We start from the raw sequence: 27956 nt of genomic DNA on the forward strand, positions 1-27956 counted from the left end.
TTGCTTGAGTGTTTGGGTTTACATTGAGACGTACATCTTGATCAGAGCGGTTAAAGTAAAACGCTGAGTCTCACAGGCTGAACACAGATCCAGCAGATCCACTCTGGTTGACACTGTAGCTGTTTCTGCGCCGCAGGCGTCGTTTTCCCGTTGTTAAGGAATGCGTCTCGCAGAGAGTGACAGCCAGGCTGTTGCTGCTTGTCTGAGCAGGAAGCCTGCAGGCTCGATCTGCAGCAGACGTTCGGTTGACTGATGGAGCCGAGCTTTAACCAACCAGCAGAGGCATTCTCATGCATTTAAACAACGAACGGCACAAACTCAGACATTATCAGCGACGTTGGAAAGGGATTCTGGTTTAAAAAGCAGTTCTTACAAAACACTTGATTGGAAAATCAAGATTTTTAGAAGAATTGCAGTTTACAACAAGATCAGTATTATAAGATATTAGATGGAAGAATAAACAACAAAAAAGAACAGCTAACAAGCTAAATATTTAGTTAACAAGCTAAATGTTTGACACCCAACTAAATATTTCATTTGAAGCTAAATATTTAGATTAAAACTAAATGCTTAGATAAGTTAAATATTAACCTCAAACTAAATATTCAGTTAGCAAGCTAAATGTTTTTCCTTTAACATATTTAGCAAAGCTACATATTCCACTTCCTGCTAAATATTTAATTAATCAAACTTTTTGCTTAAAACTAAATTTTTAATTAGCAGGCTAAATATTTTGCTCCAAACTAAATGTCAAATAAATGCAGCTTCCAAATATTTTTCATATGGAGCTAAATATTGAATTCTGTTGCTAAGAGCTGTAAGTTTAGTACCAAAACTTTGCTAATCTCTTAAACTCCGACTGGAGTGACTTGACTTCTGCCTAAAGGCAATTGATTATGGATACTATCTAAATGTTTAGCTCTGAGCTAGCTCTGTAAACTCAATATTTAGCTGGCACAGAGCTAAATATTTAGTTTGAAACTGTGACATTTATAATAGAATGAATAACTTTGTGAAATTAGGACATTTTAAAAAGAACGGACATTTTTTCCTCTTCTAACAGACTAAATAACCCAAATTGTTGCTGTTTATTTTGACTGAGTAACTTTACAAACGGTATGGAATCGTGGCCTCGGCAGAACTCAAATACTCAAATCCACTTCTGTGACGTAGAAATAACGCAGAATACTACGGCAGACATTTTAGAGCCACCAGATTTTCCAGGAATGTCCTTGAGTTTCTCACTGAGACAATGAAAGCCACATTCCTGAGAAAGGCGAGGGAACCGCGGCCATACCGGGCTGACTGCACTCTGGGCCTGTCCCTAATCAACATTATTGGAGATTTTAGAAAACAGTCAGTACTGTTGGACATATTTGTGGGAAAATGTGGCCTGAAACTCTTCATGGCACTTAAATTTACCAAATGATGTAACTCAAAGGGTGGATGGTTTTTTTCTCAATGTCTTCCGTTTACTGTTCGACTTTCTCTGGGAAAGTGTAACAGTTGATGGCCTGATGTCTAACCGGGGCACGTTCATCCCTCAGGCGGAGTGGCCCCGTCAGAACCTGCCCCTGCAGGCCTGACGAGTCTCCATCTGTGGGAAACCAGAACCCTTTCCCTCGGAGCGCGATAACCGTGACCCCGTGACCTCCATTCTGTTAGACAACCCCCCGCTCCTCTTTCTCTGGCTGTCGCACACACTCAGTGACACACATTCACTGCCCAGAGATCTGAGAGATGGAAGACGAGATGTCGTTTAAATTAGGGTCTTTCAACGTGATGAGCACGGCGGGGAGGGGTGCAGCTAAAAGCTGGAGCTGATGGAGGCCGCGCTGCAGCTCAGGCTGGGTTATTATGGTCTGTTTTACCTGAAATCTGCTGCTTAGGATGGGTACATGGGAAACATGTTCATTACTTTACACAAAATTACTGTGCAAAGAAGAATCCCATTATAATGAGATTTTATGTGTTTTAGGGCGTTTTGCCACTTTAAATCCTAATAAGCTGTTGCTGGCCACGCCCCCCCCCCACCCAACGTTTACACTCACACAGGAAAATGGCTGCAAACAAATGAGGAATTATACAACCATACGTCTTTTAAAAGCATTAGTAGAGCCTCCTGTACAACCAACAAGAATGCAGCAAGTTGTTTCTGAATAGTAAGACACTTGTCTCTTCCAGCAGCCATTATACAGTTCATACAGTGGTAAAACCAGCTGACCAAACATGCTGGAGCTCCTCGTGGGTTGCTCCAACCCAGGGTAACGCGGCTGGGCACCATTGCTAGGTAACGGTGGAACGTGACTCAACGTTTGGGATGTTTTTGAAATGGCTCATTTTCCAGACACTAAAAAACATTTAACTCTTTTCCAACAACCGGCTGTACAGAAACATGCAAAAAGTTAATTTTGCATAACAAGTGCCCTTTAAAGGGAAACTAAGTGCGCTAAATGTTCCAAGTTAGCAAAATTGCTAAAGCGCTACTAGCAGATTGGCAGCAGTGGAAATGTTTATGGTTTCTGTTGAATGTGTTGCTGCTGTTACTCCCAGCAATCACATTTTTGCCTGAAATGTGATTTCTTCATATACTGAAGAAATGAAGTATATAAGTAAAGTACTACCTTCTCAGAGCTAGAGAGTTTCTTTCCAAAATGTACCCATAATTCACAGGCTACGTTCACTAAACTTCCTGATTCTCACATATACAGGTTTGTTATTTGAATTTACCAGTTGCCCTCAGAGAAACAATGAATTACTGTCCTGAAACATTCAAAGCTAATGTGTCTACCAGAAAGCGCTCCAGTGATTCCTCCTGCCCTAAAGGGAAAACCGCACCATTTCCTTTGTGTTGCTACTCTTCAGTGGAGCAATTCAAGCTTCCCAGTTTCCTGGTTCGTTATTTAAAGCTGTTCTGGTCTTAAATTAGTCACTGAAGTTAAATTTAGAGTGTTTGAAATGAACCCTCCGGGTGTGAAATCGGATATGGGAATCGCAGGGATGTTGGTGCTGCAGTGAGTCGATCAGCCGCCTGCTCTCTGATGGACTCATTCCTGGCGTTGGGTTGCATCCTTTTGTCTGTTTCTGTGAGGACAGACACACGGCTGGAATTTCATCCCATATTTAGGATTTCTTAAACTTTACAAAAAGTGACAGAAAGATTTTTTAGTTTGCTCTATGTCTGTAACCCAAAGGAAAACAAGTAATGTTTTAGCTTTTGAATTTGTTAACAAATGCTACATTATCACACTTAAATGACACTTTGATACTATTCTACTTCATATTTAACTACGGAAGACTAAGCCTGCCAAAATTGGCATTAACTATAGTAATAAATAAACGGCTTCATAAATTAACTAATGTGAATAATATTGTATCCAAAAACAGAAAATCTTTCCCAGTTTATTTGATAATACATTGTGACATAGATTAATATATTTTTAAATAATATTCAACAGTATTATTTTAACATTATCACTATTATTTAATGTTCAATCTTGTTTTATTATTTATTTAAAATATTTCCTTATTTATTGTCATTTTATTTCCTTACTAACTTCTTCACAATCTGTATTTCTTGGTTATTTACTGTAATTTTTTAAAATCATATATTTATTTTTTATTTAATATTTTCTTTTCACACTTTTGTAAAATTTAATAATAGTAATATTTAACTTTTTATTTTTTGGATGCAATATTTTACACATCAAGTACTTTATAAAGCCATTTATTTATCTCTATAGTTGCCAGTTTTAGCATGATCAGCCCTCCATAGTTACCAACCAACCCTCTCATTCTTTCCGTGTTCTTGCCTAGAAAGCTGTAGTTTCAGCTTCTCCCATTCCTTTTTCTCCAGCCTTAAACACACAGTCCCAACTTTTGAACCCCTCAAGCTGTAATTAACGGTGCGACAGCACTTTGAAACAGGAAGTCCTCCAGTCGGTTCTTCTTCATGTCTTAAGGAGACTCTTTATTAGCGCAACGAGAGATGAAAGAAACGTTGAAAACAGCCACATAATTTCTGACAAACTCCGTAAAGAATGTTCTGTGTTTGATGTCTGGAGATTACATGCGCTAAAAGATGCAGACTGACGTTGTACAAACGTCTTCAGATGTAATTTATGTTTCTGCTTAGTTTTTTCTTCTTCCTAAACTGCAATTACTGCTGACAAGCAAACCTTTTGCTAAATACTTTTGCCAAGTTGACAAAAGGTGTGTTTGGCCACCCATGCCTGGTTGGCTACGTTGGAAATTGGTAAAGTTTCTAGTTTATTTTAAACTTCAAGACATCTTGATTAAATGTAAGATGACCAGAAGGGAATTGCCATCTAAAGTTTACAGTAATCTTCAAATGAGGCTTGGAATTGGTCCTCTACTGAAAGGCATTTTTGAAGGCTAACTCGAGAAAGTCCTTTTGCCTCCTGGAGTTGTCATTATGTCCACAGTTGTAATCAAATTGTCCCGTTTTGGCAGTTTTACAATGAGTGATGGTTGTTTTGAAGGGTTGCATCCTTCTCGCCCCGAGGGCAAACTGAGATCATTCTCCAGACAGACACCACAAAAACCTGCAGCTTTTCTATCTAAATCAGCAATTCAGGGGCTTTCTGTAAGGCGCAAGAAAACAAAAAAAACATTCCTTCACAATTAAATATTTAACATAATTATCTAATCCTACAAAAACACAATCCTTGCAGACGCAAAACGAAGAGTTGTCAACCTGACATTAAAACATCTGCATAAGAGACAAAAGTTGACTGCTTTTCAATCAATGACTTTAAACCTTTGTTTCTGTTAAGCCCACTACTCTGATGGAAAAGACAGACTTCTGCTTTTATCGCCCAGCGACCGTTAGTGGCTGTGGAGGGTCTCTGTCAAACAGACCCACAGGTGGCATAAGAGATCAGTTTGGGCAGGAAGGCGAATCCTGGATTATTGAGGAGGTTCTGAAACAATCAACTGAAGGAATAACTGACACGTTTCTCTTGAACAGGCTTTATGGCAATCCGTCAACCATAAATGACCAAAAGCTCACCAAACTTTCTTTGGACTTTTGGCAAAACAGACCATTTTAAAGATATTACCATTTAAGAAAGTAACATGGAGATCATCATAAAGTTCCAGTGCTATGAAAATTAATCTACCTTTTACAGATTTGTCAGTTTTAAAGCATAATTGAAACTCCAAATGAAATTTTTGTTGCAGAAAAACTGTAAATTGCTACGTATGGAGGATGTCAATGTTTTTATACAGTTTGTATAACTTTAATGCAAAATTTGTTTAATTCGGCAAAATTTAGCCTAAAACCTTCTTAGTGCTGCCCTCCTTGGGTTGAACGTCGGCTACTGCAATTGAATTTTCTTACTGGTTAACGCGCTGCAGCTGGGATGATGTTACCATAAAAGTCTCCAGTAACTGAAAAAAGCTGCTAGATTTGTTGGTAAATGTTTTTTTGATAAATGTTGCTAACTATAGTGACGAAGTTGCTAACTTGACTACAGGGTTTTCTTTCACCTGACCACGCCCCTTTTGCCTCTTGGCTCTGCCCACTAAGGTGAATTTTTTCTAAATTGGCCTGGGTGCAGAGTCTTGTTTTCAGTTACACTTAAAGGATTCAGTGTCTTCAGAGGTTTTCATGTTGTTTCCTTCAGTGGTTCTTGGTGCGGCGCCCCCACAGGCCAGGAGGGGAACAGGTTGGTCAAAGGGTTTGGCTGGTTCGACTCAGAGCAGAGAGAAAGAACCACAGCAGCTGGAGATGGAACAGTTTGGACCAAGTCTACCAAACTTAATCTCTAAGGTTCATGACTTTCTGCACTGCAAAAAGCTAATGCTGATGTTCAGAAATCGGTTATTTTAAAACATCTTCTTACTATTAAACATCCAACTTGTATGTTTGTTCATGAAGTTCTGGTTCTGTTGTTTTGACAGTTATTTGCAGCCTGATTCTGTTCTTCAGCTGAGTTTCTGGGACATTGTTGTCTGTTCTCAAACTGTCCTCACAGTTTATAATATAATAACTTTGGTTGAAAACCTGAATCACCGTTAGCCTATATCTATAGTTTTCTAATTAGCATAACTTAACAAAGACGGGAACAAATTGGCCGTCTGTGAAAGCATCAGCATTGTACCCTGAAAGGACAGGCTGCTGTAACTCTGAGGTATCACTCAGCAGGAGAGATCACTTTTCACTGCTGCAACAAAAGGAGGAGGAGTTAGCAGCATAAATATTACTAAGGCAGCCAATACGGCGCACTCCTCCTCCTCTGCACTCCTCTGAATGGACGCCCTCCTCTTCACTTCTGCTGGAGTGTGAGTGGTGACAGAGCAGAGGGAGGGAGTGTGTGAGGACTGCGTGGACATGTCATAGTTCCCTCTGGAAGGCTGATTCATCCGGTTGGACACCACCATGAGGAGCTGGTTTAAGGCTTTGCCCCTTCTGACCCTGTGGGTGGTCTACTCCGAGGCTTGGTTCTGGTCCTGGAGTGAGACCGGCACAACGTTGGCCCCCAGGTTGGAACTGGAGGGTTCTGGCATTGCGACAGGTAGCGGAGAGCCTCCATCTGAGAGCAGCACCACAGTTGGAGCAGAGATCATTGACGAAGGACACGTGCTCCAAACAGTTGGGCAGACTTGGGATGAGACCACTGAAGGTCCTCGAGTGACGACTGTAGTTCCTTCGACGCAACCAGAGAGGGGGCGTGGAGCGGGACAAACCACCGCAGGGATAACATCACGCAGAAGTAAACCCGGTAATGACATCTTCTCATGCAGAATCTGATTGTTTAGGGTCTTAGATCCAAATCTGGCTCCAGATCAGTTCTTCTAACAGGATCTGAGGTAATACCCATGGCACTGTTATTGGAGCCAGTTTGAAATCTCAAAATCAGAAGTTTCCTAAGGAAGATTCACAAGGAAAGTTCAGCAATTTAGTCTTGAGTCCTTCTCCTCTTGAAACCCCAAAACAAAGAAAACAGATTTCTTTGGTGAAAACATTTTACAGAGCGACTTCGACTTCAGTTCAGCCTCTAACAACAAGTCAGCATCCATTACCTCACCAGACTTTTTCCTCAACAGAAGCATCTCATATCACACAACCAGAGATACACAGCAGCAGATACACCGATGCATCCACCACAGCTGCTCAGCATGAAACGTCCAGTCAAGAGTTAGCTTCAGTGCTTCTCCAGCTAAACTGAAACAAAACTGAAGTCATTGTTTGGATCTGGAGTCAGCACACAGCTTCAGTTATTACAGCTGGGAACTAGAGATCAGGAAGACCTCTGACCTGAACATTCAGAGCCACATAAAGACAGTTCCAAAGTCGGTCTTCTGTCACCTGAAAAACATTTCTAGGACAAGAGACCAATGTCTCAGCATTAGAGAAACTCATCCAGGCGTTTATGTTTAGTTGCATTGATTTCTGCAACAGTGTTTTTACAGCTGAGAAAATACACTTCAAAACATCAACCAACATATTTGATGTATATTTGCTTGATAATTTTGCTTGTTGGTGACAGAATGACATTTTTATGATGTGAAGCACTTTGAACTGCCTTGTTGCTTGTTTGGTATGCTAATAAACTTGACTTAGCTCCAACTCCACGTTTCAGATGCTGCTCAACCATCAGTAGGGGAACAACAGCTTAGCCAGGCAGTCGTAGGTGTTGAGGCATCAGCAGAATCCTCAACTGCAACTCGTTCCTCTCAATGCTTGAAGCTAGATTCCTCTCTACCTTTCTGCTCCTCCATGATGGGGGAAAACTTTACCATGCCCAATTACTTCAACCACAGCAGCGTGGGGGAAGTCCGGGCGCTCCTGGACGAGTGGGCGCCGCTGCTGCGGTCGCGCTGCCACCACGCCGTGGAGTGGTTTCTCTGCCTCCTCTTGGTGCCGGAGTGTGGCCCTGCGGCCGCGCCACCTGCGTTGCCTTGCCGGCGTTTCTGCGAAGTGTTGCGGGACAGTTGCTGGGCGCTCCTGGACGAGGGTCGCCTCCCTGTGGAGTGCCAGGCTCTGCCAGATGAGGAGGATGATGGGTTTCAGCGCTTGTCAGTTTGTAACCAGAAAGGTAACCGCTGGCGCAAAATGAACCTTATATTTGGGTTCATTTCGAACCAGTTTGAGAATCCTCTTCCTCCCAGTACCTCATCCCCACCCAGCTAAACCAACGTCAACATTTGATGAAATAACCTTTGGGATATTCTGGCTGCAGCCTAACAAGCTTGGATCCCGACTACTTTTGTTGCATGTTTGCGTTTCTCTCCGATGTGCTTGTGATTTTCTCAACATGCCGCAAACTCAAATCTGTTTCAACTTTAACACATTTTATACTTTAAGGAACCACATGTTGGTGTTAGCTTCTAGATTAGGATTTTCTGGGTTTGTTGCAGCCATATGTTGGTTAAACAACAACCACATCATTAAAATGTCATTTCACACAAGAAGCAGCAAAACCTGAAGCAGCTTTTCCAAGAAGTAGCTGCTAATAGTGGAGATAATTTTTGTTTAGCACTTTTGCTAACTTTGAAAACATTTAGCACACTTAGCTTCCCCTAAACTAACAGTGTTTCCCACTGTTCTGTGAACTTTCAGTTGAATTAAGTTAGACGTCTGTGTTGTTTTGGTTATCAACTGTTAAGCATTCTTTAAGTAATTATTAGACATTTAAATTCATGTTTTGAAATGAAAAATTAGATTAATCATTAACCTGGAGTATACAGACTCAAAAAAGCGACAGAGCAGTAATTAAGCAAAAACTATTCAAACAATATATACAATTTGCATTTAATACTAAAAAACCCTTTTGTCTGCAAAAAGAGTCTCCTATTAATCACCTTTTATTATCTAATTATTAATCAATTAATCCAAAAAAATTATCTCCAGTTCAGCCTTACACTGTAGATGTTAAGTCTTTCACTGAAGTAAAGCTATATTGTTGCATTTTTGGAAATAAAATTTTCTTACTTAAAAAAGGAATTCAATTAAATGTATGTTTGTGTATTTTTAATATTTTGAAAAATAAGCTTTACTGGGGTTTTTCTAATCAGATTAATAGGCAAAATAATCAACAGAATAATCGATTACTAAAATTATTTGTTCAGAATATTGACCACTTTGTTTTTTTTTTGTTTTTTTTTTTTGACAGGTTAGCTTTACGTTAGAACCTGGTAAAGGGCACAAAGTTAGAGAGGATTTGTCATGTTGAACCCTGAATTTCCCCAAATCGCCAAACCTCAACACGTTTTTCTGCGTACCAGGGATGAAATGTTAAGAACCAGCTGTAATCCAGATTATCAGCTTCTTTTTTCTGCTGCATTTCTGGAGGAAAACATCATAAATTAGCAGATATGATCAAATCAGTCATATAATCCCCAATATTACCACGTCTCTCATGAGTACGGAGCGACTGGCTCAGTTGATTAGTCCACAAGTGATTAATGTGAGAGGATCCATGGTTTTATAGTTTTGTGTTGAACTGTTTTATGTGGGAAGTCGGTTCTTGCTCTGCCTATCTTCCATATCAGTGGGAACTGAAGATGGTCTTTTTACAGCAGCGTTATCTTTTAGACACCAAGCTTCACTGACAGACATGAGTGGACGTCGTGTTTCTGGTTCCACGACCAGCAGAGATGTCTGGTTCAAGACATATTTGAGTTGATGTGAAACTGTTTCAGGAAGATATTAAGAGTCACAAAACTGCAGAAGCCAGAAACCACAAGGTGTTAGCCTGCTGCATCCAGTCACTGTGGATCAAACCAAGAGCTTTGCAGTTAAAATCATTTAGAAATAAACACTAAGGGTTAGCTAACGCTAATGTGCTACACAAACACAGTACTTTAACAGAAAGCTAATGGCAGTGTGGATACTGCTAGCTAAAAAGTTAGCTATGCTAACCCTTAAACACTAATCCTACACAGTTGTTCTGCTAATGTTAACACACTACACCAACACAGTATTTCACAGAAGCTAATGCTAAAGCGCTAACTTCAATTGAAACTATATCTGCCATTGAAAGACTACAACTCTGGTTGTTTGTTTAGCATTTGGAGAAATCCTCCAAACGCTAGAATCTGACACCACTCCAGTTCTGTTTACATTTCATAAAGAAGGAAATTGCGCTCAGTTTTTGTTGTCATTTTATTCAGTGGTTCTTGCTGCAGCGCCCCCACAGGCGAGGAGGGGAACAGGTTTTTCAAAGGGTTTGGTTGGTTTGACAGTGCAGTGAGAAAGAGAACCAGAGCAGCTGGAGATGTCGAAGAGAGAGAAAGCCTTAATAAACCGTTAACCAAAGAGGAGGTGTGCGTGATTTTTGTTAACTGTAGGAGGTTCTGAAGCGTCTAACCTCTGATGAATATTAAGCTATTTTACCTTGATTTCAGTAAAAACTTAAGATAATCTGCTACAATAGTCTGTTAATGTTTCCCTCCCACCCTTCGTTATTAGTCTCATGACTTCTTCATGGTGTCCGCCCGCTGAGGCGTTCTCTGACCTTCCATCTTCATCTTGATTATGATGATCCACGGATGTGTTTCTCTCTCCTGGCTGGCTCGCCGAGCTGTGACCTGGAACCGTGTATTTTCAGGATACTGTGAGGCAGTTGTGGACTTTTTGGTGCAACTCCCATCAGGCGTGATCCCATCACCGTTGGGGGTCAGGATTGTTAGGGCTCAACAACTCCTTTAATTACGTTTTTCCATGGTTACCGGCCTCTTCCTTGAAAGATGAGCAGTCATTCATATCAGGGTCTAAAGGTCAACTGCAATTTATCCCAGAGGGTTTGAGACGATGTCCTGGGGGGAAACCATATTTCTCATCCTTAATTGACATATTCGGGTTGCATCTATAGTCTTTGTTTCGTCTGTTTTTAGTGACCCGACTGATTAGTTGCATGATGTTTCGTCTGAGTTGAGTTGTTCATGGCGGCTCTTGGCAGGGATTCACTCTGACTTGGCTCTCGTTGAGTTTTCAATTATGGCTGAGAGCTGTCCAGCATTTTCACTTCACTCTTAACTTCAAAACTACATATATTTAAGGAAATATGTGGATTATAGGAACAACAACCCCTTTTAGAAAAAGATTCTCCTTCCTATGTGTAGATTCAGCCTTTGTTTTCTTTTTTGATTTGACAAATGTATTGAAATGACATTGAAAGGAAGTTATGCTGAATGTAGTTTAGAGAACTGCATACAAGAGATGTAATTATGGCTGAAATGATTAACTGGATTAAATGTGATTTATCTATTAATGAAATAACCGTCAACTAATTTCGTAACTGATTAATCATACAGAAAAAGGGCAATTTGCTGAGAGAACAAGCTAAAACTGCACAAAATGGTTTACATTTTGATATGATTAAAAAATCTTTGTATGCACATCTGTTCATAATAACACACTAATATGACAAGAATAGTTATACCACTAATATTACAACTATTCTTGTATTACTACTGTCTCATATTATTATGAGAATAAAGTTTTGTGACAATGAACAAAAAATGCAAGAATAAACACAATATTATGGAAATAAAGTCATAATTGGAGACAAAGTTATAATACAAGAGTAAAGTAATAATTCATGAATGAAGATCATAATAATACCAGACTAAAGTCATAATATTATCAGAATGAAGTGGTAACCTTATAACTTCTGCACAAAACAATAATGAAATAAAAAGAGAAATATTGAGGATCTTGTGAATTTATACTTCGGTATCCATTTTAAAAATAGAACATCATCTTTCAATGTAGATTTTTTTCTTCTTTTGGTGAAAAGACCGGAATCGGACCGCTCAGATTCAAATCCGATTTGTGTCGGACTTGAACGTAACTTTAAACTCTCAGATAAAACACTGAGGTCTTTTCTCCTGCTAGCTTACCACCAGACCTGATTTCCCAAAGCGGTGCATGGCGTCCCAACGTATGGGCCGCTTCGCCAACGGGACATCGCGACCTGCGGCGCTCCGTGCTGGAATGCCGCTTAGAGACAAAGAGCTGCTTTCCTGGTTGGTAGGCAGCCTGCCTGACAAGACAAACTGTCACCATAAACCCAGCAGCTCCTTTCATCAGCAGCTCTTTTATTTTTGGTGCTCAGCTGACCTTGAAGCTGCCATTGTTCAACAGCAGCCATTATGGGGACCTGAATTCAGATTGCACTTAAAATGCTAATGATGATACTTTTGTGTTGCTAGCAGGTTTGCACGTTCATCGAACCAGATTCTGTTGCAAATTCTTGTGCAAACTGGTTGAAATTTTCTAATTGCAGCATCTGGAAAATTACGAGAATTACAGATTCATGGAAACATTTTGTCTCTTTTTGCCAACCTGCATGTAAAAGGAGAGCACATCTGTTCTGCAGGAGCGATGCTGCCTCTAATGACAGGTTTAGAAAGTTTCCAACAAGATCCAAATATGATGTTTTGGTAGAAGTATTAAAGTTAATTACAAGTGTGAACTGTAGAAGAAAGAGTTGGGAGAGAGGAGACGGGAATCCTCTGGATTACTCAAAGCATGAAAAGTTTTGGATGTTCTCTGTTTTTGATGCTGCGTTTAAGAGCCGAACTACAATCAGTTTTTGCAGTTTTCCAAACGTCCGTCCTGAATGAGCTCATGGGAAGCTGAGACGTGTGAGGACGTGTGGGACTCTGCAGGTCTCCCATTCTGAGTTTATCTGAGCAAACATCTGCTCTGCTCGCTGCAAATGACTGTTTATTGTTGGCTGCCATTCATACAGCAGGCGAGGCGAACCTGAATGCCTCTGAACCTGGACCGCATTCAAACCACTCAAGTGGATATTTTTACAAGACGTTTGTCAAGATGAGATATTGATAATTAGCAATACGGCGAATCAGCAAGCCAGCACCAAAGCAGCATCAACCAACTCTTGGATGATCTTGTAATTCATTTTCTGTTTCTCCGTTTACATGTTCATGTTTCCTACGCTTAGTAGTTGAATTAAAATAAATGCATTTCAGATTTCAGTAGTTTCAGCCGGTAGAGGTGCAAAAATATCACCATATTTCTAAAAGACATAAATATAGAACATGATTCGATTAGGCTCTCCAGTTGTGATAATAACATTTTAATAAATAATAAATTTAATGTCAGTGGTTGTTAAAAACACAAAACAGAGAAAAGTATCAAAACTGTGGCTTCTGCACATTTCCAGTGTGGTGGAAGATTTAAACATAAATACAGAATAAACACCAGTTAAGTCCACCAGAGCCGTGAACCTGCAGCTATTCCTGGATTTTTCTGTGGAATTTAACTCCAAATTAAATTCCACAGAATTGGAAAATTTGCAGAAAATTTCTCTCGACAGATTTTTTCACAGCACATTTTAAAAAGATTCTTGTATTATTTAGGGAATATTATAACTTTATTCTTGTATTATGACTATTTTCAGATAATACAACTGAATATTAGTATGACTTTATTCTAGCAATATAACTTTACTGTCATACAACATTATATTTTTGACTTTTTGGTAACCTTTCTGGTAATTTTACAACTTTATTCAGATAATGACTTTATTCTCGTATTAGGACTTCATTTAGATAATATAACTACTGTTGAACAACATTTCTCTTATTATTTCGACTCTTATAATGTGACTTTATTTTCTTAACCTGGCTCTAATGCGCCATCATGATATTTAAGGTCATGGCGATATTTATAAAGTTTAAACCTACTGGGACAAAGAATGCTGGACAGCGACCGAAGTCACTGTCACATTCATGGCGACCACGATGGTAAAAGCGGTAAAAACATCTCCAAAGCTCTGTTTCAGATCTGCAGCACTTTTTCCAATGTGACAAGATGAATTCATTGTAATGTTTTTTAGTGTATTTAAATCGGGACGCAGTACAATCATGTCCCTCAGCAGCCAAACATGGAGCGGAGAACATCTGCGTAGCGGGAAGGATTTTTATCGCCGTCCTGACTGGCCTCTCTGTCAGCTCCGACTCAAATCAAAGCGTCTTTATTCCTCGGACAGATCGCAGCTGATGTTTACGGTTTCACAGCAGAGAGGACGATCCGGGCTCCAGCTGAGCGTTTTACGTCTGAACAAAGCCAACAGCCGAGTCGCCGATCTCCTGCTCTGGTGGCTGCGGGGCGGCTTTGAACGCAGCGACGCAGACACTCATTTCCCGCCAGGTGGTGAAACCGAAACACGTCTTCAAAGCTCCAAAAATACGTCACACGCGATCCGAAAACGGTCCAAAAACAGTAATTTCTCTGCTTTTCCCCTCAGTACAGGAAAAACATCATTTAGAAGAAAGGGGAACAGTTTATTTCTGTAGTTTAATGAGTCAGGAATGGCTCTTAGAGTCCAGGTGTAAAAGAATAAATATCCACCAACCTTTTACACCTGGGCTGTTCAAAGTGCGGTTTGGGGGCCATTTGTGGCCCCTGAATTAGTTTTGTGTGGCCCACATGGTACAAATTGGGCTTTTTCTGTGATTTTTTTTAGAGTGAGATTTTCTGTGGAAAGTTTATCTTCTTAAGCAGAGTTAGCATTTAGTTGGCCTTTTGTTTTTGGTCTTGTCTTTATTTTTATTTTTTCATGCCACAAACATGTAGCGAGTTTTTACCCAAAACAGACTTTTGGAAAACCCATCCATTATATTTGGCTAAATGCAGAAGTCTGTAGTAGAAAATTGACTTTTAACTTTTTCATACTTTGTTATATTGCACTCACAAACAGAAGTGAAACTCAGTTTCCTTGGTCCAACTTTACGACTTTAAATGTGGCTTCAGTTCATAATTTCCAATCACTCAGATCTTCATTGTGTGTGAAACCAGATGGATGTGTTAATTTTTACATCATTTTGCCATTTTTCTGATGGTTCATTTAGATTTCAGCTCTGTTTCTGCATTTTGTTTTCTAAAGTATAATGAGCGATTTGTCTGTGATTCTTTTTAATAAATGTTGTTTGTGTTGCTTTTGTGATTCGTCCTCAACCCGCAGCCGTACAGTTTGTGGTCTAACACCAAACTCTGCCATGCAGCCCTCCTCTCTAACACAAACCCGGTCCGATTGGGCCAACAAACTCACTTCCTGTTTCTGTTCTCCAGACAATGGCGTCTCAGTGAAGTCACAAAATAATGAGAGAAAACTCGTGTGAAGATAAAGTCATAATATGAGATTAGTCAGAATATTACAATATAGTTGTAAAATTAAAAAAAGTGGTTCAACAAAAAAGAGATTAGAGTCAGAATATTACAAGAATAATGGTTTAAAAATATATAAAAAGTAATAATACGTGATTAAAGTCGCAATATTACCAGAATAAAGTTATACGAGAATGAAGTCATAGAAATATGTCAATAGTCATAAAATTACCAGAAAAAGGCGGTTACACAAGAATACCATCATAATACGAGAAAAATAGTATACCATATTAAAGTCATTATTATGAGAATAAATTGCTAACTCCAAGAAAATTTGTAATAAAATTAGAAAAAAGTGATGCAACAAAAAAGTCGTAATTATACAAGATTAATAATAAGATAATACAGGTTTTCCCTCAGAAAACTAGCTAAGCCTGGTGGTAGGAGTGCTATCGAAGTCCACCAATTGCCCCACTGTGTTTTTGTGTTAAAAATGTAAAAAAATGACAAAATTGTGGAAATAAAACATCAACAACAAAGAAAATATAGTAGTGCACTTAATAAAACTAGTCTTTCTGTAGGTTTTGTATGTAGAATAAAATGTCAATCTTTTTTTAACTAGATAATCGTCTGCTAAAGGTTGCTGATGTTTTATTATATATAAACATAGCTTAACTCTTTGCTGTCACTATTACTGGTGTATTAAAATAAATTTAAAAAGGATGCTTAGCCTCGTGGGGGGTCAAGTAAAGCCTAGTGGCTCTCCAGGCTTATAACACATTGGGGGGAACCCTGGAATAGTCATACTGTTATGACAATAAAACCACATTATAATTAGAACAAAGTCATAATAAAATTAAAGCTATATTACTAGAATAAAGTGGTAATAATGACAATAAAACCATAAGATTAGGAGAATATAGTAATATGAACAAAAATTTATAATAGAAAAAAGGTCATAAGACAAAGTTGTGATGACATGAGAAAAATGTAGTGCCCCAAAAAAGCTGTAATAATCCAGAAGAAAATCGTAATAATCCAGAATAAAGTCATAATAATCCAGTATAAAGTCGTAATAATCCAGAATAAAGTGGTAATATCAGCAGTATAAAGTTGCATTATGTCCGATCAGACTCCAGACTGACTTCCTGTTTGTATTTTCCAGAAGACAGTGGCGTGACGCTGCTGCAGCTGATCGGCGATCCTCCTCCAGAGAAGATCCCGGAGGTGGATGGCCCGGACAACAGCCCCGCCTACCTGTTCGGCCCAGAGTCCGCCACGGGCCAGCTGGCCCGCGCCCACTTCCCCAGCCCCTTCTACAGGAACTTTGCCCTCATCTTCAGCCTGAAGCCCACCTCCGATGACGGCGGCATCGTCTTCTCCATCACTGACTCCTCGCAGCAGGTCATGCACCTTGGCGTCAAGCTGTCGGCCGTTCAGGGCTCGGAGCAGAACGTCATTTTGTTCTACAGCGAGGCTGGCACCAGACAGTCCAAAGAGGCAGCCAGGTTCCGAGTGCCGTCCATGACGAACGCCTGGAACCGCTTCGCTGTTGCTGTGAAGGATGACAAAGCCATGCTGTACCTGAACTGTGACGTGGAGCCGCAGGTGATGCGGATGGAGCGATCGGCGGGGGAGCTAGAGCTGGAATCGGGGTCTGGGGTGTTCGTGGGCCAGGCTGGAGGGGAGCATCCTGACAAATTTAAGGTTGGTAAAACATGTCCAATGCTTGACATTTTGGTCAAGACTCTTGTCAAATGGCATGCACACAGGAGCCTCTTTAATTAGGCTATTGTATTTCCTCTCCCGGTAACTTTGTACAATGGTGAATGAAATATTAAGAGAGCATCTTGGCTTTATTTACTGAAATTAAGAGTATGTCACTGGGAGTCTCTGCATCGTGTTTGAATTCACCAGACAATTCAGGTGTTGAGAGTTTGGCGAGTCCCACAACCTAGCTTGGCACTGTCAAGAGTTTCTATCAGGACTATTTTTGTCTCATCAGAGGCCAGTTTAACAACCTGCTAACGCGTAACGCTGCCTGCATCTCCTGGTAGGACACCACCTACAGGCCACTACGCCACATAGAGAAGTCTTTTTGATTGCTTGATGCTCCAGATCCAGCGGGAAAAGTTAGATTTTAAAACTCCTTCGTCGGATGAGTATCAAATGCTCGGTACGCACAAAATGCGCGTGTCAACATAAAGACTGCATGTAAACCTGACGCCCCTGTCGCTCAAATCGCATTCGGTCTGAATGCCGCATTAGACCAAAGCTGGAATAGGATCTAATACAATTCCTGCAGTGATGAGACTGAACTTTTTTGATTTCTTGTTGCCATAATAAATATGTGAATCTGATGACTCTCATGTGATCCATTATTCTGAAACAGGTCGACACCAAACATGCGCCTGTATCCCCCTGCCTTTCAAAGCTCCAGGTTTTAATCTTATTACCATCACTCAGCTGACATGTATTCCAACTACAAATGCAGACCTCAGCAGTTGGGCTCCACTGCTTCAGATAAGATGCTCTGTTATTATTCACTTAATATTTACTAAGCAGTTTTACAGACATGTTTTCAATGTCTTCATTCTACGGTAAAAGTTTCTGAACATTTTTCATGCCAAAATTCCAGACTTTTCCAGACTCCTTACTCAATACAGATATTCCTGCAGAGGATGGACAAACTTATGGATGGATGGCTTGCTTACCAAATGATTGGATGAGTAAATGGTTGGACAGATGGATGAATGGTGGACAGACTTCCACTAGTGTGCTAATATTGGAGCTAACTTTTCATTTAGCAATGTTGCTAATGTTTAGTGCACTTACATTCTCATAGGTTAACTTTTCTGGACAGATTTTAAAGTGCCAATTTAGAAATTTGTTTTAAAACAGCATAAAGCAAATTGTATACTATTTATTGCAAAACAAACAAATTTTATACTGTTTATTGCAAAACAGCATAACATTTGCTGTTTTGCAAACTTTATGCATTACTTGGCTTAATTCTTCTGACTAATTAGAATATCTATAAACATTCACTGTCTTGAAAGGCATGAAAATAAATAGAATTAGTTTTTAGCCTGTCTAAAAGCTAAAGTATAGGTCAGTATGAGAAAAAAAGTGCAAATTTAAAAAAAGACTAGGCTGTTTTTTGACATTATGAGGTGATTTTGGTACAAAGTCTGTTCCAACAGCACTTATGTTTAACCTTAACACCAACTTTAACCTAAACTTAATTCACACCAAGCATAAAAACCATAAAAAAGGACCGTAGTTTGGTCCCCGCAAGGCCTTCAGTCCTCTTAAGGTATGTAAATATACCAGGTCCTAGCAAAGCAACATAAACAAGTACACACACACACTCAAACATGAATGGTTTATATTTATCATGGTCAGCCTGGAGTTAGGTGATATTCTTTTTTATCATTATTGCTTTATTACATACTAAACTTCATAAAAAAAATAGTCCCACCAAATTATATGCAATGTTATCATTTACAGGTCCAAAAATAACATATGAAAATGAAAGTCTGGAAAAGCCTGGATTGTTTTTAAAACAGAAAACGTGGGAATATTTCATTCATTTAAAGGAGGCTTAAACTTTATTTGTTGATTCTAAAAGTTCCCAAATCTGTCAGTTGTGCAGATTTATTTTTTGTCCTAATTGGATTATGTTTGGCCTTCATCCTTATGTTTACAACATATATTAAATATGGCTTCCATTAAAATCCAGTGAATGTGCCACATTGACTGTTTAAACCTTTTCATGAGGCAAATCTGAAGATTTATGTTGAAGATCTGATGCAGGAGATCTGATGAAAGGAGCCGGGTCATCTGAACGTTGGAAACATTAAGATGAGAGAGTTCAAACGCAGTTCATGTAAAATCCCTTTAATGATTCACTCTGGACATCCTAAACGGTCAACTTCAAACATGGCTGCAAAGAAAGCTCTTCCACAGACTAATGGCTCATTGATAGAGAAGACTCGCCTGCTGCTGCGAGTGTGAGGTCTTCCAGCAGATTGGATGTTTGAGGAACAGATAGCAAAACTTCACACAAACAGACGATTCAATGGAGCCACTGACAGGGGGGAATTCCTTGGGAATGTCAGGAAACCCACGGCAACGACAAACATCCCTGTTTATATGTCCGGAGGAACGTGTGTGTGATTATACGTGTCGTTGAAGATCAAACAGCGGCGGTGTGTGTGTGTGTTTCAGGGTGCCATCAGCGAGCTGCGGGTGGTGGGAGACCCCAGCGCCGCAGCGCGGTTCTGCGAGGAGGATGACGACTCTGATATGGTGAGTGACGAATAATCGCATTTCTGCAGATCAACGGCTGTATGCGCTTCATTTTCTGCAGGAATGCTACATATTTTATTTCACAAGGTTAAGGAAGGTATGTCTGCTCAAAAGAAATCTTTCTGTTGATGTAATCGTGTTAAAACGACCATCTGCTGCAGCTTAACCTGAACTTGGTGGCAACATTTTAGATTTATTCAGTTCATCTTTTCAAATTTGCCAATAATGTTTATAATCATCTCATATTTTCCTGGGTTCAAATTATTTTTTTTACTTATATACTATATAATTTCTTGGTTTTTGGGTGATATTCCTTGTCATATTAAAATGTTTCAGATCATCATATAAATTTTAATAGCAGGAAAAATAAAATTCTGTTTTTCTATTCACATTTACTTAAAACATCTTAAAAATAATCTGTAAAAACAGACAAAACAAAAAAATATGTCATTAAGGAATCAAATCAATTTTGGTAACAGAAAAAATATGATTAAAAAAGAAAAATGTGACAAAATTAAAAACTTCACATCCACCTAAATAACATCTTAAAAATAAGTATGGAGAGAAAAAAGGGACTAAATTAAATATGTAATTTAGAAAAATGTAGAAGTTTCTCAATCTAAACAAATAATTCATATTCATATAATTATCTGTCTAGAGGGACAAAAGGGACAAAAATTAAATAACATAGTCATCTTTGTAAAATAACAGCCCAGGTCATTTTTTCCCAAAAGATGATTTAGCCAGAAAAAAAAAAAACAAACAAAAATAACCTTGGTAAAAAATGACTTCATTATTTTAGGAAGGTGACAAATTGTCATTAAGAAATAAAGTAAAGACTAGAGAAAAAGTTCAGTTAGCGAAATAATACTTTTTACAAAATGATCAGTATGGAGAGCCAAAAAGGGACAAAATTAAATATGTAATTGAGAAAGATGATAAAATAAATTTTAACATCAGAAAAAAAAAAGTTTTTCACTGCAGAAAAATATTCAACATTCACCTAAAAACATCTTAAAAGTAAATTGTATGGAGGAACAAAATTAAATAATAATAATAATAATAATAATAATGCCAATATATAAAGGAATAAATATTTAAGTCTGGTGTTCTGTTTCTGAAATGCTGGGTTAGTTTCACACCAGATGTAAAGCATTGAACATTCCAAAGAAGTTCCACTTTTGTCTTGTCAGTCCACATTGTTATGGAAGCTCAAAAGGGACAAAATCTCATCAATAAATAAGTCATTAAAGTATTAATGAAGTGTATCATAAAGTAATTAATTAAATGCCCAACAGACAATTAATTTATTAAATATGTCATTAAATTATTAAAAAGCGTCATCATGTCAAACTCGACCATCAAAGTTCACACTTCATAGTGTTGAAGCCCAGGAACAGAAACCATTAAATAATTGAATACACATTGAATTAATTATCTGCATCGGCTATTATAAGTTTACTTTTTAGTGAGTTAATGATAAATTAACAGAGTTTCAATGTTTAGATTAAAAACATCTATAATGTTTTTTTCCCATTGGTCTCCTCAGGCTTCAGGAGAAGGAAGTGGCTACGAAGAAACCAGACGGCCAAAATCTTTCAGTGAGAAACCTCAACAGACGGTATGAAAACGTGATTTTCTGACTCCTATTTTTCTGTTTAAACTGAATTATTATCCTGAAAGATTCAGTTTAAAAATTAATCTTCGGATGTTAGGAGGGATTACATGAAAGCACTTTGCTGCAAAGGGGGAAATCCGTCAGTTCACCCAGCCATGCCTGTATTTCTTAGACATAAAATGTGAAGAGCAGAGCTGTGTTTTATGTTTCAGCAAAGCCTCGAGTTACTCTGTTTAAGTGGATAAACACTCATCCCTGAGGGAAGATTAAAAACTGCAGAGCTGATGCCTGGAAATCGAGCTTCGTCTGGATTTTTTCATTCAGGAAGTTTTAGGAACTGGAATTTTCTTCTAAAACTTCCCTCAAACTCCCCAGATCAGGGATGTTTCTTGATTTATGCTAACTCGGCAACTGCTCCTTCCTGAGATGTTCAGCTTCATCTGAGGAAAATTAAGATGTCCTGTCTTTGTCTGTTGCAATCTCATATTTATTACATCTTTTATTTGAGTAAAAATGAAAGATAAGGCAGACATTAACTCCAAAAATTAACTCTGCTGGAGTTTCTTCATGTCTGTCATTTTGACAGATAGCGCCAAAAATTCCCGTCATAATCCATTCTAACGAGTCTTAAAATGAAACCTGAAGATAAAGTTTAGTGAAGTGAAGTGCGCCACAGCAAGGGGGGAAACGCAGAAAAACCATTGAAGAACAACTCAAAACCACAACTCTCTGCATCAGCTATGCTACACACAGGCCCGTTTCCATAGCAATTGACTGACAACAGCTCCACTAACATATCAGGATTCAAAACCAAAAATTACATGCAAACATTTCCCACACAAACAGAACATTTGATTCATTACACGTTCAAATTTTCAGGTTTGATATTTATAATATGATTACTAATAAGTGATCGCTGTGGTAGATTAGCTACCGCTGCCATTAGCTAATCTAACACTGCGATGGTTGATTAGTTCATTTAGAAACCTGCTCTACTGATGATCTGTCAGAGTTTTGTATGTGGGCCTCCTTAGTTTCTTAGTTTTTAATTTTTTGAACATGACTAAAACAGATCGTATTCCACAGCACATCTACATGTTAAGGTTGTCAAAGTCAAGCTAGCTGATGGATAGCTGACTTACTTCCCTCTCACTCACCTTTTTTTTTTTTGTTTAAAACTTTTTTCTGATCTTGTTATCTAGTTGTAGTGTTGACAACTAGTAGCAAAGCACTTTCTCTTACATATCACACATACATTTAAGATTTAGTGTGTTATGTTGACAAATTGACAGCTAGATCCGAAGATGGTCATCATCGGTGAGAAGGTTTTTGCCCTCCAGCAGGGAGATGTGGGGCGTGACGTCACACTGTGCTTATTCTGTCATGAATATAACTCCAGATCTATTTATTCGGATTCTATCAAGAGTTTTTATAAACACTTAAAATCTGTATTTTTTTATTGACGTATAAAGTATTGCTCTTTTCTTTGTATTATAGTTTACATAGTTCAGTTTAATTTAGGTTTGTAATTTTAACTGTCTGGCTTGCAAAATGTAATAGATTATGGACCATCTAAAGGATTATGAATCTCTTCATTGTAGTTGGATAACCCAGGGGCCCCAATAAAGCTAGAAGTGGCCGTGTCCAGCATTCTTCACGCTGTCACGTCACTTTCAGGGAGTTTATCCACTTCTTCTTCTCTTTATCTCCTCAGCTTTCCTCTTTCTGCTTTCTATCCCTTGCATTTTGACACCAAGGCTAAGATGTGCTGCAGCTTCCAGCCAGTTCAAGTGAGCGCAGCGCTTTTACAGTTACAGAGGAGTCAGAAAACCAGATGTCAATTTGGATCCGATCCGATCCAAGTCGGAGGCTTCCCGCCGCCTCCAGGCGTTGGTATTTCCACTGGTTTCCCCATCAACGTGCCTTCAGGAACCAACAAAGTGGAGTTTGAGGTTGAGGTCAGGTAGTTCATTTCGGAAGTCTCGTCTTCAGCAACTTTTACGAGGATTTTTTTTTCTCTTTTGTTCCTCCAGACATTTATTAATCAGCATGTTGTATGAAAATGTCATGTTTGGGGAAACAGCTGGCGTTTTAATGTCCACCTGCCAATGTTTTTCCATCTGATGAGGATCTGTTCACACGTCCCGTCTCATCCTCTGCCCGCTCGTCCAACCCTTGCAATTAAGAGGCAAGTCCAGGCGACTTTCCATTCTGTCTTCCTGGAATCCACCGTGATGGATGGATGGCAGAGCAGGTCTTTAATGGGTCACTGCCAGATCAAGCTCCCCCCGTTAGGCATCAGGTTTCAGGTTTAACGATTGCTGCTACTTTTACAGAACATCTTGTAAAGAGATGGGAATGAAATCCAGTGTTAAAGGGGACCTATTATCCACAATTCACATTTTGCACATTTTTGCTTCCATTTGGGTCTCAACTGCTCCTAAAAACAGTTAAGTCCAAGTGCTGAAAAAAAGTCAGCTGTTTTTGACAAAAAGTTAATGTTTTGTGGTGTCAGGAAAATTGAGTTTGATTATTTAGTCACATTCCACCGTTACCTAGCAACCCCAGTGGAGTTCCGTCTGGTTACCTGCCATTCCCAGTGGCATTCCGTCCCGTTACCTAGCAACCCCAGCAGAATTCCGTCCAGTGCTGAGCTCCAGCACGTTTGGTCAGCTAGTTTTACTGCTGTATGCTCTGTCCAATGGTTGCTGGACAAGGCAAGTAACATGTTAACATGTTTTGTATGAAACATAATCGGTCACCTTTAAGAAATACTTTTTAAATAATCTTCAGTGTAACAATTACGGTCCTCAGAAGTCCTGAGCTCCTCATATAAACTGTCTACTGCTGAAGCCATGAGTGAGTAACAGGAACAAGGCCGGACTAGGACCCATTTTGCCCGCTAGTGCTAGGCTAGGATGTTTGTTTTGGTTGTATTTACCCCGACTGCTCCTGCACTGTAGTCCACTTCCTTTTTTGGAGCCGGTCTGCTTGGTGTCCACATGCATTCGAGCCACACCAGAGTTCAACCAAACCAAAACCGAGATTTGTAGGCGAACCAGAGTTCACTTTCTTGGTCAAACTGATGGAAATAGCTCCTCTCGTCTGTCCCAACCTTGGAAAATGTTACAGGAGACGACTGAAATCTGTCCTCACCCAAAAGAGCTCCATTCTCTGACTGGTTTAATGCTTGAGTTAAACAAAACAATGCAAACCTCTGGTGCCACATTTTCTAAACGTCTGGACCAATATTTTAACAGGCCTTCACTGTACAAAACAACAAATTTTACCAAGTATTTTTGGTCTAGTTTCTAGTGTAAAAACTAATTTACAAGATTCTTTTCAACAAGAAACAGGAGCTTATTTTAAGTCAATAATTCATTAATTTTGATGAAAAAATGACTACTTCCACTGGCAAATTATTTCACTTAAGGGAAAATGTTGAAGTAATGGAGTGACTACTTTTTTATTATTGAATTAAAATAATCTGAAAACTACCTTGTAAGTTAGTTCTGTCTTATTTCAAGTGCACCAAAATGTTTACACCAGAAACTAGACCAAAGATACTTGGTAACATTTTGTGTTTTTGCAGTGTTTCCATTCTCCAGAGGGCAAACACTGAGCTAACCCCGTGTTAGCGGCTGTGGAGGCACAATATCTTCACTGACTAGAAATCCATCAACGCTAAGCAACCTGTCGTTAGCAGCCATGACGGATGGTTTAAGCGATCAGGCCATTCTTTATCACAATAATCCATAAATCAAGTTGAAATTGCAAGGATTCTCAGGTCAATCAATGCCGTGCAACAGAGAGCGGAGGATGTTTCCCTGCTGAGAAATACAGTTAATTATCATCACATCAAACCTGCGGGTGGTCCTCATTTCCTCCGCCTCCTGAATGTTTTTACACGCTCCCGTCTTCATCCCACAGGGAACAATCTGAGGTTTTCAGAAACAAAGTGAAGAAATCTGCTTCTGTTGTTCTCATTTCCTCTCTCAGGCCTGATGCGTTTATAGGCTGGCTGACTGGAGCGACCACAGAGTGATTTCAGAGAGTAAACAGGAGCCAAACGACTCAAACAATCCACACGTTATGACGGATATGCTCTGCGGTGCGAGCAGAATCAAAGGGAAAACAAATCACACCGAAACTGTTTCAAGCATTACAACATTCATAACGCCGCTGCCTTTTTTATGTTCCAGATGATTTCTCTGAAAAATTACAAATCATTTGTGGCAAACAAGTCATGAAACATATTGCTGACTTTAATTTGACAAATTTCCAAATGCATTTTTAATCATTCTACTCACACAGAGCTATGAGAGGCCAAAGAATTATACTTGTTAAAAGCAACTATATTCTTTAAGATGCCAGGTTTTATTATGGAGAAGCACAAGGATTTATCTTTAAACTCCTTTATGGGACAAATATCCTACATTATTCTACTAACAAAAGAAAAAACGTAGAAAAACAAGTCAAGGTGGTGGAAGCTAATGCTAACACCTTTAGGTAGAGCTAACACCATTAGTTATTTCTAACACTATTAGCTAGAACTAATGCTACTAACTAGAGTTAATACTGTTAGCAAGAGCTAACACTATGAGCTAGAGCTAACACCGATAGGTAGAGCTAACACCATTAGTTATTTCTAACACCATTAGCTATAGCTAACGCTACTAACTAGAGTTAATACTGTTAGCTAGCGCTAACACTATGAGCTAGAGCTAACACCGTTAGATAGAGCTAACACCATTAGTTATTTCTAACACCATTAGCTACAGCTAATACAATTGTCTAGAGCTAACAGTATCTCTTACTAACCATCTCAAGGTTTACTTTCTCTAAGCAAACATCATTTTCAAATTGTTCAGTTTAGAGTTGCAGGCGCTACATGTAACTGATTTTAGCCCCACTCTCTGTCTTTCTTCTGCCACAGCTTATTACCATTGATGTGAGTAGCGGCCATACTGAAATGTTAAGTTGACCTTACAAGTCGTAACCAGAGATGGTCGGAGTGGGAAATCTGACTTCAGAAGAAAAACTCCAAATAAAAAGAATGAATGCTAAAAATGAACCAAAGGATGCTTCAGTAAAGCATTAAAATCATATTTTTTCCACATTTTGCATGTTTTCTGCAAAGGATTTGTTTGTTTTTCAGCTTAATTGTAAAGAATAAAAATCTAATGAAGATGTTAACTTTCTCTATATTTGAGGTTTTATTCTAGTATCTGATGTCTTCACCTTCACAGCCTCAGCTAGGTAAAAGTAAAGCTGTGCAAAATATGCAGAGTAAATTAGCCGCAAATGAATGAAAACAGGCGGCACACTGTGTTGTGAGAAGCTTGGGATCGTTTGTACAAGAAGAACTCACTTCCAGTCTCCCAACATTAAAGCAGTTTGCAGAACATGACTCATTTGGGCTTGTGATTAATGTTTACAGGGAGAAACTCTTTCCCATGATGCAGCGTTGTTTATAAAAGCTTTTCTCAGTGGGAGGTACAGATGGAGAAAATGGAGCAAAATCACTGCAGGTTTTAAATTTAAATTGGGATCTGCTGTTTCTCTGCAGACAGCCGATGAGTCTCTTCCTCCAATCCAACAGCCGCCGCTGGAGCGGCCAGCGCAGATGGCACAAACGGGTAACATTTCACATCATTTCTTCATTTACTTTTATGTTTTTTCACACTGGATCAATTACATTTTTGTATAAAATCAGAACATTTCACGTTTAACCCTGTTGGATCTGCTGTTTCCTGTCAGTTATTGTTAAAGAACTTCAGGATTCTCACTTTTGGAGATGTAAACACGACGGAAAACTAGGGTTAGGCTAAGAAAAAAAACAATTACAGGAAAAAAGTCAAAATTACAAAAATACTACGACTCATACTCGTGATAGCAGGAGAATACAGTTGCAGTAATACTAGTAATAATAAAGTCAATTACTTGACTTTATTATTACCAGAATAAAGTCAAGTAACTTCAGTTGAACTAATACAAAAAGTCAGAATATTACCAAAATAAAATCATATTATTACAACAATAGACATAATTCAAGAGTTGTGCTGATGCTAGAATAAAGTCATAATAGGAGAAAAACGTAACATTACCAGGATAGAAACGTAATATTAGTAGAATTAAGCAATTTTATGATAACATATAAAATTATATTAAAAAAATAATGATGCTGAGCATTATGTGAACTCATACCTTGGTACTGATTCATTTTAGTAATGCTGTGCCCTTATTCTGCTAAAATTAGTTAATCATCATAATATTAGGAACTTATACTCATAATTTCAGAACAAATCTCTTATTCTGATCCTAATACTCCACAGTACATTTGTGGCTCTAAAGATAAACTTTAGCATCAAGTCACATTGTGGGACAGACGGAAACGTTTTGTGTTTCTGGGTCTTTAAAGGGAACCGAGAGATCAGAGGGCATGAAAACACGTTGACTGATAAATGTCTCCATCTAGTGGACAATACGAGTACTGCAATAAATAAAGATAGGCTTAGAGAAAGAAGAAAAAGCTCAAATCCTTCTTTTGCTACAGTGAATCATTTGTCTCCACTTAGTCCTGTCCTCTTCGTCCTCACCGACTTCATCTCCTGTTTCTCCACATCCATTAATGTCTCTCTGGGTCTTCCTCTCTGCCCCGCCTCCATCCTTAGCACCCATTCTGCAGATATAACCATCTGAAAATGTCCACGCCATCTCAGTCTCCAAAGCATCTACCATGAGCTGTCCCTCTGATGATTCCTGGTCCCATCCATGCTTGTCACTACCAAACAGAACCTCAACAGATTGGGATCTGCAGCCTCTAGTTCTGCCTCCTGTCTTTTCCTCATTGGTTCTGTCATTAAACCAAACATCTCTGGTCTCACTATTGCCTGGAAAACCTTTATTTTCACTCTTGCC

The 27956-nt window shown here is 38.9% G+C and overlaps 1 protein-coding gene across 2 annotated transcripts in view; it reads left to right on the forward strand.

Annotated features, from left to right (window-relative positions):
- Positions 1-27956, forward strand: part of col18a1a (collagen type XVIII alpha 1 chain a) — a 71707-nt gene that overhangs the window by 27602 nt on the left and 16149 nt on the right. Inside the window, exons 1-5 of one of the 2 annotated variants that reach the window (XM_088003203.1) lie at positions 6296-6746; positions 16272-16813; positions 19337-19417; positions 20967-21038; positions 26605-26674. In XM_088003203.1, coding sequence (XP_087859329.1) covers positions 6404-6746; positions 16272-16813; positions 19337-19417; positions 20967-21038; positions 26605-26674 — 1108 coding nt within the window. In that variant the 5' untranslated portion in view covers positions 6296-6403. Of the gene's footprint in view, positions 1-6295; positions 6747-16271; positions 16814-19336; positions 19418-20966; positions 21039-26604; positions 26675-27956 lie in introns of those variants that run through there. The other variant, XM_088003207.1, reaches the window with a different exon arrangement.

This window comes from Poecilia mexicana, unplaced genomic scaffold, assembly GCF_051168715.1.
Source record: "Poecilia mexicana isolate PSO_F unplaced genomic scaffold, ASM5116871v1 scaffold_2, whole genome shotgun sequence".
NCBI classification, from domain to species: Eukaryota; Metazoa; Chordata; class Actinopteri; order Cyprinodontiformes; family Poeciliidae; genus Poecilia; species Poecilia mexicana.